At 37.2% G+C, this 17,409-nt stretch overlaps 2 protein-coding genes across 2 annotated transcripts; both read right to left on the bottom strand.

Annotated features, from left to right (window-relative positions):
- Positions 1 to 4,170: 4,170 nt before the first annotated feature.
- On the bottom strand, positions 4,171 to 11,081 carry ifi35 (interferon-induced protein 35). Its single transcript, XM_084745005.1, has 10 exons — positions 10,978 to 11,081; positions 10,621 to 10,647; positions 10,217 to 10,288; positions 8,708 to 8,866; positions 8,119 to 8,235; positions 7,885 to 8,029; positions 7,229 to 7,338; positions 5,907 to 6,090; positions 4,958 to 5,064; positions 4,171 to 4,819 (listed from the first exon to the last, which is right to left on the bottom strand). The coding sequence occupies exons 2-10, from the start codon at positions 10,633 to 10,635 to the stop codon at positions 4,583 to 4,585; spliced, it is 1,146 nt and encodes a 381-aa protein (XP_084601131.1). The 5' UTR covers positions 10,636 to 10,647; positions 10,978 to 11,081; the 3' UTR covers positions 4,171 to 4,582.
- A 2,123-nt stretch (positions 11,082 to 13,204) lies between these two features.
- rpl27 (ribosomal protein L27) lies at positions 13,205 to 16,970 on the bottom strand. Its single transcript, XM_084744463.1, has 5 exons — positions 16,894 to 16,970; positions 16,252 to 16,334; positions 15,865 to 16,034; positions 13,979 to 14,089; positions 13,205 to 13,290 (listed from the first exon to the last, which is right to left on the bottom strand). The coding sequence occupies exons 2-5, from the start codon at positions 16,330 to 16,332 to the stop codon at positions 13,242 to 13,244; spliced, it is 411 nt and encodes a 136-aa protein (XP_084600589.1). The 5' UTR covers positions 16,333 to 16,334; positions 16,894 to 16,970; the 3' UTR covers positions 13,205 to 13,241.
- Positions 16,971 to 17,409: the final 439 nt, after the last annotated feature.

The following is a 17,409-nucleotide window of genomic DNA, read 5'->3' as shown; positions in this document are numbered from 1 at the left end:
TCTGAAACATTAATAAGCTTTTTCTCAAGTTAATTGAACATGATAATAAAATAAGGCTCTCAGTTAAAATGGCTGCTCCTCGCCGCCTCTCGTCAACAAATGTTTCAGGATGATGTCAGACGGTAACAGAAACCTGTGAGCTCCGGTTTAACAGAACACAAAACATCATCAATTAAATTTCAATCAGTTCAATTCTTAACAGCGATTAATGAATAATTACAAACATAAAACTTTATGAGTAGATTTTCAAGTCTTTTATTGTACTTAAGTCTGTGTTACAAGCTGTAATCTACTTAGTTACTTTTAAAATCATTGTTGAACACAATTTGAATAAATAATCAAAACTTTCCTCTGTATTTTTGTCTGATCTGATTTCAAACGGACCGATGAAAACAAAGACATGGACGAGAAATCGAACAAAATGCTGCAGCAGCTCACAGCAGAGTGAGGATGTTAATGATGAATCATTAGCTGTTAACAATATAACCAATTCAAAATATATTGATGGATATTTAATCAATCGTCACGGCGATTTACAACTCATCTGACTTTGTTTTGTCTGACGGAGCCGTTTGTTGAATAAGAAACTTAACGGTTAAAAGTAACTAATACTCTGAGTAGTCTGTGCAATGAATACTTTGCACTTTTAGTTAAGTATCTTTCTAACACCAGTATTTTTACTTGTAATTGAGTAATATTTTAGTGATGTAACAGTACTTGTCAGTACTCTTTCCATCACTGTGGCTTTTACTCAAGGAGTCTGGTTGCTTTGGAAAGAATAATTACAGCAGTTTCCTGTTGGAAAAGTCGGTCTGATGGCAGGTTAAAAGTGGTGAAAATGTTCGAAATGTAACGTACACTTGAACTGATTTTTGTTCTAGTTGGATAAAATATGTTTTTCATTGCGTCACTTCAACCCGGGAACGTGCCGACCGCCATCTACTGACCCCACTTCAAAAAAAAAAAAAAATCCAAACTATCCCTTTATAGGCTGCTCTCCATTCAAGTCAAAGAGGACAGTGCTTACAGTTTACAGCACAAACATTCATTTTCACCAACACTGCATTCTAATACTAACACAAAAAAAAAGGCACAGACTGCCATATTTCAGACGTAGGAGGTAAAATATTTGCATTATTGCCATTACTGTAGATCCATATTGTGTGTAGGATGTTACATTAGAACGCACAACACGCCTTCTGTAAGTACTGTATCTCATCAGCTAATGTATTAAAATGTACATCAACAGGAAAAACTCATTAACTACAATAACCTGTACTACTTGCAACAACCTGTGGTGTTTTCTCCTCAAAACCTTTTACTGTTACTGTGTGAGTAGGACCTTGAACGCATCATAGGAGGTGTTTTGTTACTGTCACATGTACGTAATGATCTGAGTACTGCTGCGTATGTGGACGCCACGGCTTTGCACTGACCTTGTTTGTTTTAACGTCGGGTACGTGATCTGAGTGTGACTCAGCTTTAAGAGAGGAAACGAAGAGAACGAAAGCGGGTTTTTAATGTTTGTTTGAGAGTAACGGCTGCACAAAAACTAAAGATTGAGATTTTTAAAAAGAAAAATGAAAATGCGAGGTCTGAGTGAACTGTAGCACGCACAAATGAACCGGACTGTTGGATGCTGGCAGTTACTCCTGCACTAGTTTGTGTTTTATCATTATGAGAACGATGTATAGTAACAAATAGATTGTGCTGTTGTTTTAGAGGGTTTTAAATTATTCGTTTTCCTCGTCTTTTGGTTCGAAATTAGGCCGACTGTCTTCCAAAGTAATCGACTGTCACCAGTGTTGTTTTTCTTTTTGAATGTATTTTTATTTTTACACACCTACTATGTCCACCTGTCCCTCTCTCTGTCTAAGTGCCTGACCTCAGTCTCTCTACTCGTTCTTCTTCTGTGGTTCTTCGGATGCTTTTTCTTTTTTGGTTTTCCTGTTTGTGCACTAGGGGATGTAGCTGGACTCGGAGTAATGTCAGTCTATTTTTTTTTTTTTTTTTTTTTAAATGTGCTGTTACTTTTACTTCTGTTTTTAAAATAAACCTGATTTGAGTTCTGTCTCTTTGTGCTTCATTTGTTTTGCTTTTCGAGACACTTTAAGTTACATCAGGGGGTCATTTTCTTAATATCTACTTGCAAAATTAACATTTGATGAGAAGATTAATATCATACTAAAGGGATAGTTCCCCCCAAAATGAAAATTCAGTCTTTATCTACTCATCCTCCTACCGACTGAAGGTCAGGTTTAGTTTTTTTACTCCACAAAACTCTGCTGGAGTTTCACAGGAAAACAGAGTTACAGAATCTGTCCTGACATGCCGTTTGCACACCGTCACAACACACACACACACAGTCCAGACAGTGTGCACATGAACGTGGCTCCGAGCTACAGATCTACAGTGAAGATTCAGGATAAAAACATGGTGGAAATAATATTTTTTTTTTAGTCAACTTGATGTGTCGGGGCTTTAGGAGACTTGGATTACACCAGATGAACAGTATGGAGGAGTTTTATATTTTTTTCTGCTGTTTTTGAAAACTGGTCACCATTCACTTCCATTGTTTGTGAGATTCTGCAACACAGTTTTCCTCTGAAACTCCAGCAGAGTTTTGTGGACTGAAAAACTAAACCCGACCTTCAGTTGGCATGAGGGTGAGTAGATAATGACTGAATTTCACTTTTTGGGTGAACTATCCCTTTAAAGCCTGGATTCTCAAACTGTGGTACAACTGGTGGTACGTGAGCTCCATCTAGTGGCACACAAAACAATGACGGATATATAGCTTTTAAATTTAAATTAATGATACACATATTACCAAAAAACAACAAAATTTCAAATGAAAACATCAGATCACTGAAATGTGATTTAAAATAAGTTTTTTTCCTGTAGTTTTGTTTCAGTATCTGCCTGCAGTGTAGTGGTGATCTGTCATACATGATTACTTATGTTTCTGATTATGTTTCTGCTGTAATAACAACAAAAAAAATAAAAATTTAAACAAAAATCACCAGGAATTTGATTTTAGCCATTTCCAGGTCTGGATAAATGAGAGAAATAGTAAAGAGTACGTTAAAAAAAATTGTGTTTCCAGATTATCGGCCAAAGTCTGTTTTCTAAAATAGAAACTCAAGCACAAAGAACATGAAGTCCAAGAAAGATTTTTTTGCTGTTTTTTTGCCACTGACCTGCCAACTAATGTCAGATGCTCTGAATCATGTTTTAATTATGGATAATTACAAAAGTTTTGATCAGGCAGGTGTAATTTTAAATATTAAGAGATAATGTACAGTAAGCAGGTCATTACTGTGAAATAAATCCCAACAAGATGATAAAGGATGATACTGGATCATCCTGATGGGGTTTATTTCACAATAATGACCTGCTCACTGTACGTTATCCTGCTTATTACATGGTTACTTACCTATATGACAAAATATTCATTTCAAAATAAGTTTATGGTTTTATTTCACTATAGTGACCTGCTCACTTTTTACATGGTTATGTACCAAAACAAATCAATACTTTAATACAATATTAATTTTAAACTTATTTTAGTGATTTTACAATGATTTTTCCAGAGTCTATAATAAGACCTGTGTCCATAGCAACAGTCTGTTCTACAAAAATAAGACTTTACAGAGTTTTTGGGTTACAACGCCTAATTCTCCTTTAGAATAATTTATTACATGTTTACAGCTTGATGGACAAAACTCAATAAAATACGCAGTAACTCCAAATACAACTCTGTAACTGCAAGTACTCCATCAAATAAATCCTTATTATAAACTATTCCCTATTTCACCCATCCAGACCAGTAAAATGTTTTTCTAAACATATTTTAAGAGTTGTATGTTTAATGTGTAAAACATCATCATCTCTTCTTTGTGCCCATGAAGACATTCAGGCTCTTTCATTAAAGACACATGCTGGAGTCTGAGACAGAAAGCGCAGGAAAAGTACAGGCCTCTGTCCTCTTTGGCGGCACAGAGTTTTGTCCGATTTACAATATTAAAATATTACTAAGGGTGTTTAAAAAAAAAAAATCCAAAACAACAAACTTGATAGTGGCTCATTTCATCGTTTTTCACACACCAGTTTAATTGCACCGAGGAAAAAACACAGACAAGGTAATAACATGTTACAGCAGATCATTTACAGATTTATATCATAAAAGTGACCGTCACCAATTTACATGAGAAGTGAAAAGTACAGATTACTTGTTGAGTAATGAGGTTACTGCATCATTGTAATGACTCTTCATCACCTTCATTCATTTATATAACTACACAGAAAACACCAGGTTAAATTCTTTCTTCATCTATGAACTGAAGGGTTTAATACTCTGAATTTATACCAACAACGGTGACAGATGTTGTTCCAGACAGGCAGCTTCATCAATGTGAGAAAAAAAATATCCCAAAATCAGAAGCTGTAACTTCACTGATGACAGGGTGAAGATAAACTGACGTTTTGGCAGGGTGGCTCTCGTCTTTACATCTGGGACAATATCAAGCCTGAACCCGAGAGGATTTTGTTTTTTTTTAAGCAGCAGTGATAAATCTACAGCCTACTCCTCCTCCTCCTCCTCCTCCTCATCCTCATCCTCCTCTCCGTTTTGGGAGACGCCTCCAAACAGGGCAGACATGTGCTGACCCAGCGGGTTGTAGAGGAACGCTTCGATCTCTCCGCCGCCATTGCCGCTTTTCTGGAAGTGGATTTCCAGCAGATCCTGCAGGGTCTCTCGCTCCATGACGTCAGGGATCCCCGTCAGCAGCACCGTCCGAGGACACATAGACATCTCGGTCTGGAGGACAAACACCACAGACACAAAGCACGATTTATCTATCTGGATGCATTTTACACTGTAAAAAAAAATAAAAATAAAAAGTCATCCCTTTTCTCCTGTTTTGTGTGCCGCCATGACCTCTAAACTAATTCTTACCTTTAGGTTTGTAATGTTTCCGTTGAGGAAAGGCGTCACTCTGACTCGGTGCTTCTTGTCCTGTATCTGCACCTCATGATACTCTTTTTCTGCCAATATTTTGGCAACTGACGGGAGAAAGAGTTTCATCAGCTGTGATTCAAACCAAAACAGCCTCAACAATACATCACAGAAAAAATACATACAGAGTGTGTCGCACCAACGAAGATGAATTTAATCTAAGATTTATTCTAATCAGTTACAAAACTAGGTGTAAAGTTAGTAAATCCAGATGTTGCAGAGCTCTGTGACAAACTAATCTCAGTTTAGTAAATCCAAGTTTAGTGATGATCAAATGTTGATTCTCTATTACCAAAATTAAAATAAGTAAAAATATAAATTTGAGTGCTGTCAGGACCTCATGAATAAAATAAGAGACATAAAACCATTAACTGCTCTTTACTTTGTAGCCAGCTAGAAAACACTGTGATGTTTTGTTAAGAAATAACTGCAGTTATCAGGCTAAATAGTGAAAGAAAGAAGAAATGCATCATAAAGGGTTGAGTTTGTCTTAACTTTCTTTGACGATCTTGATTTATTTTGCCCCTTCCATCTGAAAAAGGCAGCTTTTTAAATGTTAAACCACCTCAAGTGTAAGTTTTAATTAGAGTTCAGTTTTTACTCTAAACCTGATAAAATTTCATTCTGTTGCACCAAAATTTTAAACTGAGGTTTAAATTTAATCGTTCATCATTTTAAGATGGTTTAAAAGTTTGGTGTAACATAATTTGAAGTTAAACCATCATTTAATCATTTTTAAAAATGAATCCTCCTGAATACATGTGACTTCATTATTTGTCTTTATACTCAGCTGTAGTCTCCAATGTTCTGAATAAAAAACTCCAAAATAAATAACATTAAATTCCATCAGAATCTCCATGTTAAATATGATAGAAGAGCGTTTACTCACTGTCTCTCTTCATAAACTTGAGGACCACCGTCCAGGAGTCCAGCATCATCTCACAGTAGTCCACCTCTCCACCTCCATGTTTAGTCTTGGAGAAGTGGATCTCCAGTTTGCTCAGCAGAATGTCAGTGTCCATCTTGGGAAGGTTGGAGATTAAAATGCGCAGAGGACACACCTTCGAGTCAATCTGCAGGACACACATCAGGACTTGTTCATTTGGAGGACCAGACACAGAGATGCAAAACAACACAAAGATCCCAGTTTCCCTTAAATGACTGACTTTCTGTGCAAAGTGTCTCTCTGCCTGCTCAGATTATGAAAAATAATCATCAGGGATTCGATTTATTCAAAGAGCCTTTTTAGCCTTTTGCCTTCAGTCCGTCCAGGATTTCACAGAAGCTTTTCTAAAAAAACAAAAAAAAAAAAAAACTGCAATGCAGGATCAAATGAAAATGGCAAAGAAAGATGTGTTTTTTTTGTATTATTCTTTAAAAATCAAGGGCAACTTGTTCCAGGGAGAATTAAACCACTCTGAGTGTTCTAACTAACAAAAACCCCACAAAAAACAAACATCTGCTTTATTTGTAAATGAAGAAGAGCTCCAGCAGGTTATTCCACAAAGAAGCAAAATCTGTTTGACGCTCAAACTCAGTCAAAACTGCACAAAACCATAAAATAAAAGTAAATAATTAAATGCAAAAAACCGTGAATAATGAAACAAAACATGGAGTCGGTTGATTCAGACGTACACGGGACTGCTGTGAACTGAAACAACGATGACTGGACAAATTTGCATGAATTTGGGCAAAATTAAAAAGCCGTGCAGAATTTGTGGGGATTGGTTGATTTTGCGTGAACTGTTGTGACCGCAACGTCCCAACTTCCTGCCTGGAGGGACTGATTTATTGGACAGGACAGGAACAGTGGTGGAGACGGAGGAGACGACGTGATAAAAAGGCCACAGGCTGGGATCAGAATTACTGGGTTTTTTTGTTTTTTAAACCTGTAATGTCTGGTCTGATGCAGAATTGTCCCTTTATCTGAGACAGACTTCTTCCATGAGAGACAAATAAAGTAAACTTAACCTCAGTACAGATTAAAGTTTCCTCCTGGAATAATCTGAAGCTCTGTGTGAAATCAGCCCTCAGTGTTTAGAATCTGACACATCGACTGTCAGGATGTGGTCTGACAGTTTCCTCTGATGGCCTCACTGGTTGAACTCATTCTTCATCTGAAACAGATCGTCTGTCCTCGATATTGATCAGAGTCACAGAGGGGAGGAAAAAAAAAACTCTGATTCATCTTGTTGTGTGTCTCTGCCGTACCTCCACCACCCGGGGCACCATCAGCTCAACTGGTCTGGCCTCCACACTGATGCTGCACTCTGGTCCCAGTTCCACCCGGTGCTTCTTCATCTCCAGGATCTTCTTGGCCACTGAGGACACACACAGGAATTAAGAACATTTATTTACTGGTGATCTGCCTGCAAAAATATTTCAAGAGGTTATTTTCCTGTTCATGCAGTTTGTGGCATTTTCAGGGGTGGAGGTACTAATTACAAATACTCAAATTACTGTAATTAAGTTGATTTTTGGGGTACTTTTTTGGGGGTACAATGTGTCTTCTGGAGGAATTCAACATTTTATTTTAAGTTTAGCGAACAGTGTCAGAATACAAACAAAGATAATCTGATATGGAATAAAACTGCAGTGACAGTAAACAAAGTTAGAACAGATGTTGAAAAAGATAAAAAATATGGTGCAAGATGCAAAGAAAGGCGAATGAAAACGATATCCTCGCCTCTGAATATTTCCAGTGTTACTGCGCGCTTTAAAAACTCGTTCCCTTCTCAGAGCTCGCTCTGTTCCAAAGTTAGCAAACTACAAATTATGAACCATGTTCTCCTCTTCTTTTTTGGGGCCATTTGGGATTTTTGCAGCCTAAAATGCGAGTGAAAACAGCAGCTCGTTGATAAACTCACCGACTTCCTCCTCAAACGTAATCAGCGCCGTCCCCTCCTCCATCGGGTAAACTATCTGCGGCTCCATTTCAAATGCCGGCTCGTCGGCTGCCTTTCCCGTCGACCCGTTGAAGTAAACCTTCCTCTCCGGCACAGCTGTGAACACCTGGAATCAAACGGTGCAGAGGTTTTTTTTTATACTGAACACATCCTGGATGAGTGCAGGCGGCGGCGTGCTGAGTGAGACTAACGTACATCAGCCTGCTCTTTCAGGTGCCGAGTCTGAGCCTCTTCCTCCTCCAGTTCTCTCTGCACCTTCTCCAGGTCATTCATCAGCTCGGCCTCCTCCTGCTGGAGCAAGTCACGCCGAGCCTACGAGACAGAAAAACTTCAATACAACCCTGATTTAAAGGAAAAATCTGTAATATATCTACTGGAATAAATCATAAAACGAGGGAGATTAAGGAAACATGCTAAAATGAAATGACAACACTACGGCAGCGGTTTCCTCCTTTGAATTTTCTATTCTAGCTCGTAACTTTTCTAATTTCATGTTGATTAGAGTTCAAATTAATGCCGAAAGTTGGAGTACGTGGGAGAAACAAACAGACTGTATACTAAGTCGTATTTCAACCTCTTTAAGTTATAGTTTAGCCTCTAACTCACTCTTTGGACTGCTGTACTCATTTTTGGATGTGCAATTGTTACATATTGCTCCTTTAAAAATAAAATAATAAAAATTTTAAAATAATAGTAAAGTAGTAAATGACATGTTACCTGCACAATGAAGCTCTAACATCCAGGAGAGAAAAAAAACTTGTAGACTTTAAAAAAAGATCCGTACCTTTTCATTTTCAATCTTGTCCTTGTAGCAGTGTCTGTCCTCCTCCAGACTCTGAGACACTTTGTCGGTCCGCAGCTTGAACTCCTGAGTCAGACTCCGCCGGTCGTCTCTGCAGGTAGCCAGGTCCTTCTGCTCCTGCAGCAGCTGATCATGTTTTTTCTGTGGAAACACGAGATGCAGCCACCATCTTTTTTTACGCTCCTGTCTTTGCCCAAGACATGAATGTACAGGACTAAAGCAAGAAAAGACAAAGTCAACATTTTCCATATTTGAAAAATTGGGACCTCCATTCAGTTTGGTTTGAGTGCCACACAAACCAATTTGAGTCATGAGTCAGAAATATATTTGCTTTTCAATCATGTGATTGTGTTGCATTGAACACGTTCACACACATGTGAACACAAACAACCCCAACTCCAAAAAAGTAAAAAAGGATGTTATATAAAATGTAAATACAATCAGGATACAATCCTTTGCAATTAATTTTCAACTTGTATTGAAAAAACTACATCACAAAGAAAAGATGTTTAATGTTCAAACTCAGTCTAAATTTGATGCCTGCAACAGGTTTCAAAAAAAATTTGGAGAGGAACGACTAAAGACTGGAAAAGTCATGGAACGCTCCAAAAACAGCTGTTTGGAACGTTCCACAGGTAAACAGGTGAGTTTGTAACAGGTGACAGGATCATGATTGGGTATTGGGGGGGGGAGTCCTGGAAAGGCTCACCAGCATGGATGGGGTGAGGTTCACCACTCAGTGAAAAACTACAAACAGCCCGACAGTTTAAGAACGTTTGTCAACACAAAACTGCAGGAATTTATAGATTTCACCATCTACAATCCATAATATCATTAAAAGATTCAGAGAATCCAGAGAAATCTCTGCACGTAAGGAGCAAGACTGAAAACCAACACAGAAAGTCTGTGACCTTTGACCCCTCAGGCAGCACTGCATTAAAAACTGCATTGTGGACGTGTTCCAACAGCGTGTCTTCATAGTAAAAGAGTTCAGGTCCTAGACTGACCTGCCTGCAGTCCAGACCTGTCTCCCATTGAAAATGTGTGGTGCATTATGAAGCACAAAATATGACAACAGACTGTGGACTGTTGAGCAGCTGAAGACGAATATCAAGAAAGAATGAGAAAGAATTTACCTTTAAAACTTCAACAGTTAGTGTCTCAGTTCACAAACACTGACTGAGTGTTAGAAGAAAAAACTGATGTGTCCCAACTTTTTTGTAAAGTGTAGTTAAACATTAATGTTAATTAATTTGAACATCTCGTCTTTGTACTGTATTCAGTAGATTATGAGTTGAAAAGTTTTGCCAATGATTGCATTCTGTTTTTACTTTCATTTTCCACACATTTTTGGAATAAGGGTTGTAGTTTAAAGCAGGAATATCTCTGGTCTTGGAGGATCTTTTCTTTTCCCCCATCACACTAGCAGACACTGACCTCCGAAAGTAAACAACAACATCAGTTAGTCAGAAATCATGAGTTTCAGTGCACCTTGTAAACGGCGATTAAAGCCTGGATTCCCTCCAACGTGTTCTCAGAAGGCTCCGTCACCAGAGAGAAATCCTGAAACACAGACAGACATATTTACCTCTGAGGCAGGAAGCAGCTGGAGGACAAATAATCAATGTCACCTCATATTCTTTATATCAATGTCAATGATCCATCACAAATCCAGGGTGTATAATACAGAGAAGTCTTCATGTTTAATCAGAAAGATCATTTCATAAGTGAAAATAGAATTTAACTTGCATCAAAAAAGACAGAAAAATAACATCACTGGTCTATTGATGCTGACTCAACCCACAGAGGAAATGTCTAACAGGAACATTACAAATACATTTTCTGTGATATTTATGTAATGAACAATAACAGGAAGAAGCTGAATGACGTCTCACCTCATCTGAAGACATAGTGAAAGTAATCTGCAAAACGATACAGAAAACATTAAAGAGTGTCCTAAATGTGCTAATTAAGATTAAACTAAAAAACACAGTGACGCGATAACGAGAAATATAAGATATGAATTTATTACATAAACAGACTGCAGGCCCTGCTGTCACATTAACACAATCCCGGCTCAGCTTCTTTCAAAGTGTTTAAAAACCTCAGAATAACTTTAGATAACTCGTACTCATCTAAACTTACGGCAACTTAAACCTTCGTGTTACACCTGAACTACCGATTTAATGACGTGTTTAACTAAACTTGACATTTTCTGGTATTTATTCAAAGGAACTTGTATAAGAACTCACCTCCTGTCGACGGTCGGTCTCTGCTGTTCAGAAATCACATTCATTCTTTCACTTTCTGTTTCCCAGCAGCACGTGAACGTCTCTTTTTGTCCATCGGGGGCGCTGCAGCGATTTCATCTCACACACCTCGTGGTGTTTTTAACTGTTTGCAAAAAATTTGCAACCCCAGTACCATGTAACAAAAGATATTAAATACAAATATTTAAGGTTTTGCCAGTTTTTATTCACTTTACTATTTTTCAGTCCCTGTATGTTCCAATATAATGTCCAGTTTCTATTATGAATTGTTTCTTTGTAGTCCATTTACATTCGCAGATATAATATTTCACATACAAAATAAAAAGGTTTAAAATAAACCGTTTAAATAGTTAAATAAAATAGTTAAAATAAAATGTCTCAATCAGCTCCATGTCGGTCGTAAAACACATAACTTTCATAAATGAACAGTTGAAACAATAAATGTTTGAGAAATGTTCCATATTTGACCAAAATAATTTAATAGTCAGTCATAAAATAAATGATAAATACACTAAGTTTCAGAAATACAATTTTTTTTTTTCACATTATTGACGTCTCTGAAATTTGAAAGCGCCTCTTTTCCTGGATAAATCAAATATAAAGTTTTAAATGATAATATTTTGTATGAAAAGTCCAAACTGATTCCATACACGGGACTTTCATTGATCTGGTTAGTCACACCTGTGTTTACCTGTCCTGTGTTTCATGAAAAAAAAAGTCCAGCGAAACAGAAACAGGCCGCAACATCCTCAAAGTATTTCAACTAAAAGAGTTTGTTTTGACACCGACAAGTTTCGGATTTTTAGTAAAAGCTTCTGACAACGTTTTGGAAATGATCCCGACAGAAACAGACCTTTTAATTAAAGACTGAATATCATGTTTGTGTAACCGGAAACAGCCGCCATGACACAATGAACAAACTTTTACCTCCCAGATCATCTCAAACTCGACAAAAACAAAGAAAAAACAAAACAAACAAACAAACAAAAAAAGAGTAAAACTCACCAGAAGCATCTTTGTTCATCTTTTCCACTGTTCCAAAAATCACCAACTCTGGGTTGATCGAAATAAATTCCAAATTCATCGAGTTGGGTGTGGAAGTATTCTGGCTGTGCACGACCACACAAACATTCAGCTCTGATCAGAAATCTAATCAGCTCTAATCAATATCACCTGTGCAGGTAACGACTTATACAAAGTCACTTCTGTAGCTTTGCAGTCTTAAGAGGCATGTCTTTGTGTTATTCCTTATAGAACTGCAACAATTAATCAATTATTCAATTAATCAGCAACTATTTTGATAATCAATTACTTATTTTGAGTCAATTTTTAATTTAAAAAATGCCCAAATTCACTGATTTCAGCTTCTCAAATGTGAATATTTTCTGCTCTTTAGTCCTTTATTACATAAAAACTGAATGTCTGTGTATTTTGATGAACATCATGTGATCTGGAAACCACTACTTGATTAATTGAGAAAATAATCAACTCAAACATCTATTTACATTATGCTAATATTAAACATTTCCCATAACAGCAACACAAATTTCTATGAGGAACTTTTTATTCTCTTTATTTTGCTGATTTATGAGGCTCCTATGGACAAAAGCAGAAATGTTTCTATAGTGATAACCACAGAATATGTCAAAAATAAAATTAAGTAAAAATCTCCTCCTGGTAACTTACTACTTCCTGTAACTGCCTGGAAAAATGTGTTAATGTGTGTTACTTCAAGTAGAAAGTTTGAAGTACATTTATTAAATGTCACATTGTGTCGCCCATTTGGTTAACTAGAGCTTGTTTACTGGATTAATTCAGTGGAAATCTTTATATTTTGTTAAACATTCTGTGAAAAAAGGTGTGATATCAAACAATGAGAAGTTTAAGACAAACTGACTGTTCAGGTCTAATTTATAGTTTAACTTGACATGTCTTAGTTGAGTGATGCAGTTAAATCTGACAGTCTTGTCACATGTTGAAAACATTTATTGAATTCAAGAGCATTGACTATAAACATGTAGAAGACATAAATAATCTAGCAACTACACAGATCACAATTTTCACCAGACTAGGGAACGTAGCAGAGACACGAAAGATCAAACATTGATGGCTGCCACGACAATAAATCTGGTTTTATTTACGTAGCTCATTTCCCTCCTCAACACAATTCAAAAGATAGAAAGTTTAAATAAAGAGCCGACAGTCAAAATCATTTTTTAAACATTTATTTGTGAAACTGGGTGAAGTTAGAATCTGAGCTTCTGGAAGAACCACTTGTTCTTGCCCGTCTTGTACCTGAAAAACAGAAAAAACAAACATGATTTTTGTTCTTGTAACATGTGACCAAGGTTAACTGCATCAAATCTGAACATCATATCTTAACAAATATTTCACAGTCTGCATGTTTACAAAAGACATGATTGTATGAGTGAGACATTTTCTGTCCCATAAAGGATGTGAGGTTCGTCACATTAACAGCCTGTGGTGGATGTTGGGATGTCTAAAATATCTTTTTTGGGGCTTCAAAGTCAATGTTTGTTCGACAAAATTATGAATAAAAGATTAAACTACACTGGTCTCATTTAGCACCTATTTTGATTACTAATTTGTATTTATTTTTAAGATTTTCAATAGGAAATAAGCATTTTTTCAATAGCTTCAATGACATGACTGACCTTTTGTTTTTCATTATTTCAATATTGTTTCTGTTCTCTTTTGTTCTTTTTCTCTGCCCCTCAAGTTGTGAAAAATTTGTGCTCCCCCATTTAAGTTCAGGGACTCTAAAGGTGCATGATGTAACTGTGGACAGCAGCACACATCGTCCAGCCTCCGTCACCTTTGTCTCAAAAAAACACTGGGTAAACACTCTTAAGGTCCAATCAGAAAACATGGATTTGATGTTCTTTGAGAACTGATCATTTAAGTTCTCCTCTGAAGCATCACACTTATGAAAAGGAATCAAAACTAAACTATTTGTACTCACCTCTCCTCAAACTTGACCTTGGCCTCCCGCCTGGCTTTGCATTTGAGAGCAGGATCCCTGAAGACGTCCTTGTTGACAACAGTTTTGTCCAGAGGAATATCCACAGAGTATCTGAAGGAAAAGAGGACAACAATTTAGTTGTTAAACCCTCCACTTATCCAACATCTATTGAGCAGACAGGCTTTCTTCAGCTCATTTTACATCTGTCCAAGTTCACATCTACAACTACAAGTTTGCTGAGCAGCTGGATGAAAGATGAGCATCACTTCTTCCTGCTCAGATTCTCATTGGTTGTAGATATTTGAATCCATATCCAGTCTCACCTTTGTCTCTTAACTTTGTTCCACAAGGTGCTTAACAAACATTATTTGAAATTTTTCAACACTGCTCCAGAATATATTGCTGTTGCAGTGACGTATTTTACAGACCGACACTGAAGTTATCACTCTGGTTCCCTCAACAAAAACTCAACAGGATTCTGGATGGGTGGAAATAAGATCAATGGCAATGACGTTTTGTTCAGCAACACAATCCTCAAAAATGAATGCCACTTTTATGATTTTTGAAGCATAACTGCAAGTGCCAGAAGAAAAAGGCTAATTTTAGGTGATGAACTACACATCAGTAGCATGACCTCAACATCAAAAACAATTCACAAGTGATGTGTTTACTGATGAGGTTTATGTTGTAGAACAATGTGTGAAATTATCTTAAGCTCTTACATTATCTAACCAAATCCTCACTGACTTCACAACAAAGGAACTGGAGGTGCAAAACGCTAACTCAATTCCTGGTCATCGGACTCCTATTTCCTGTTATACATCACCCTATTTCATCAAGTGTCTGAGTAGTTTCAGATTTACATTTCCTTACTAAACCACAATCCTTCCTTCCTTCAAACATCTTATTTATTATGTTCAATATCATTTAAACAACCTTCTGACAATCCAACATCTATCAAATTTGGAAAAAAAAAAGTGAGGCAATTTCTGCGTGTGGGCTCAGAAAAGCAGGAGTAGCAGAGTAGGAAGCTAAGCAATGTACTGCAGTGGCCAGGGTCAGCAGTAAAATGTATTTTAGTCACCTAAGAAAATCAGTTTGGAAGATGATTTAACAAGTGATTTGCTTAAGTTTCCTCGTCACAAAAGGCAGTCTCACAGCAAGGTAAAGAAGAGAAAAGATGACATGCACGCAGGAAAACACTGCTAAGCTTGCAGGCTGGTACTCCTGTGCTTGTCCAAACTGGGGGTGTGCCAACTGCCATCTACTGAAGGTAATGCTTCAAATGATCCCAACTCTCCCAAAAAGCTCAGAAATTCAGTATTTCCTACCACGATGCACCTTAGGAGTTGTATTGACTTGCGCTGGCTCTTTTTGCATTTATTCCATCAGGCGTGTACCTCTGACATTTAACTCAAAGCACTGGATATAAATAGAAGAACATAGCATAACTTCAGGAAGCAATACTGCTACTTTTTATTTAATCTTTACACAGCACATTGATTGGTCAGCGCAATTCAAAATTAAGATATTTACTTTGCATTATGATGTATTCCTCTACGGCAAGCTACTTAAAGTTTCAGCTGACCTGAGTTTTAACTTGTTTGTTCAGGCTAATGATAGCATCTGATTATGCTTTCTCGCTCCTGACATCCACTCCAGTGATTTTAATATTAAACCAGCGCCAACACTGAATATCAGATTGGCACATCCCTAACTTGTAACTGTTCATCTCACCCACCGATGATGAGCAAAGAAATTTATGCACATCCAACCTTAATGTGCTCCAACCATCAGTCACCTATTATAAAATACATATTTTGCTGCAACAACCTTCATCCACACATGTATTCATCTGCTGCTAATAGTAAACACCCAACACTGACCTGGTGGGCATGAGGTGGTTGTAGTTGAACACCTTGACAAAGGCCTTGATCTTGGACCTCTTGGCAATCTTCTTCTTGCCCATGGTTGTGGTAACCTTACGGGGATAGCGGTCGATGCCTGCGACCAGAGCGTGGCTGTAAGGACGGTCGGTTGTGCCATCATCGATGTTCTGCAGAGGGACATGAATACAGGACTGTGATGTCCAAACACTCACTGTCTACAATGGAAAGCAGCTGCAACTATTAAAAGTGCGGGTGAGCGTGGGAGTCCTGATAGTAAATGAAGGAATTAATACCTTTCCTCCAAAGCAGGTACATATTATCAAAGAAATATATTTTTACAGATTCAATAATTTGTCATGTGAACATCTGGGAGCCATGTTTTACCTTCACGATGACAGCTTTGCGCCCGGCGTAGCGTCCAGCAAGGACCATCACCACCTTCCCAGGCTTCATGAACTTGCCCATTTCTGCCACAAACAAAAAAAAGTCAAGCCCATTGTTAACACAACAAATTCAACACACTACAAGCACCATTATTAATGTGAACCCGGTCAAATCAAACACTGAAATCTGAGGAAACGTCTGAAACTTTTCAGCTTGTTGTAACTGCCTGACTAGCCGGTTAGCTAGTTAGCGTTAGCCTCCAGCTAGCAAACGAACAGCTTCAAACACTAATTTAACTCTAACATTTCTTTACTCTGACATGAAATGAAGATATGGTTACAGCTGGTTAAGGTGGAGTGAAACTAAACAGCACTCTGAGCAGTCTACACATATAAAACTGGCCTCTTTAACCAACGGTGCAGATTTAGATTATCAAGAAGCTGCCATGTTGGATTGAGCCCTACGAAGACGAAACGCTCAACAAACATCTAATTTTCTCCCTTTGTCGAATTAAATACACGAAAATACCACAGACACATTAGGTAAAACTGTGATTGTCCTAAGTGTGATATGATAAAAAATATGAAAATGGCCAGATTTGGGTCGATGGTTGAGGATTATTTCAAGGGAAATTTCACTCACTGATGCTGTTCTACGGCCACCGCTAACAGGAAAGGAAGCCGAGAAGGTTTTTTTCAACTTTGACCCCAACGATCCGCATACGTCACTTCCTTTTTGTAAAGCGAGTCCTAATCGTTCGTTTTGTTTATATATATTTTTAAATAGAGTAATCTATAACGCATCGCTCGACTGCTACAATGTTCTTTACGTGATTTTAATTTTTTGTAAATCCTTAAAAAAAAAAAAAAAAAAAAAAAAAAAATATATATATATATATATATATATATATATATATATATATATATATATATATATATATATATATATATATATATATATATATATATATATAAGGGCTCAGGGGACTTTTATTTTGAAGAACAGCTTGCCTGAGAGCCTCATAGATAATATTCAATTTTTTTTGTACTGTCACCTGAATTTTTGTGTTTCCCTTTATAAATGAATTTATAAATAAATGAATGAACATCACCTACCACTGTGAAACGATGCATTGAAGGCACGAATTGGTGGATAAAA

The sequence above is a fragment of the Lutjanus erythropterus genome, chromosome 19 (genome assembly GCF_056507025.1).
Source record: "Lutjanus erythropterus isolate fLutEry1 chromosome 19, fLutEry1.hap2, whole genome shotgun sequence".
Taxonomy (NCBI): domain Eukaryota; kingdom Metazoa; phylum Chordata; class Actinopteri; order Lutjaniformes; family Lutjanidae; genus Lutjanus; species Lutjanus erythropterus.
Note: the sequence above shows the minus strand (reverse complement) of the source record. Positions and strands in the feature narration are given on the sequence as shown.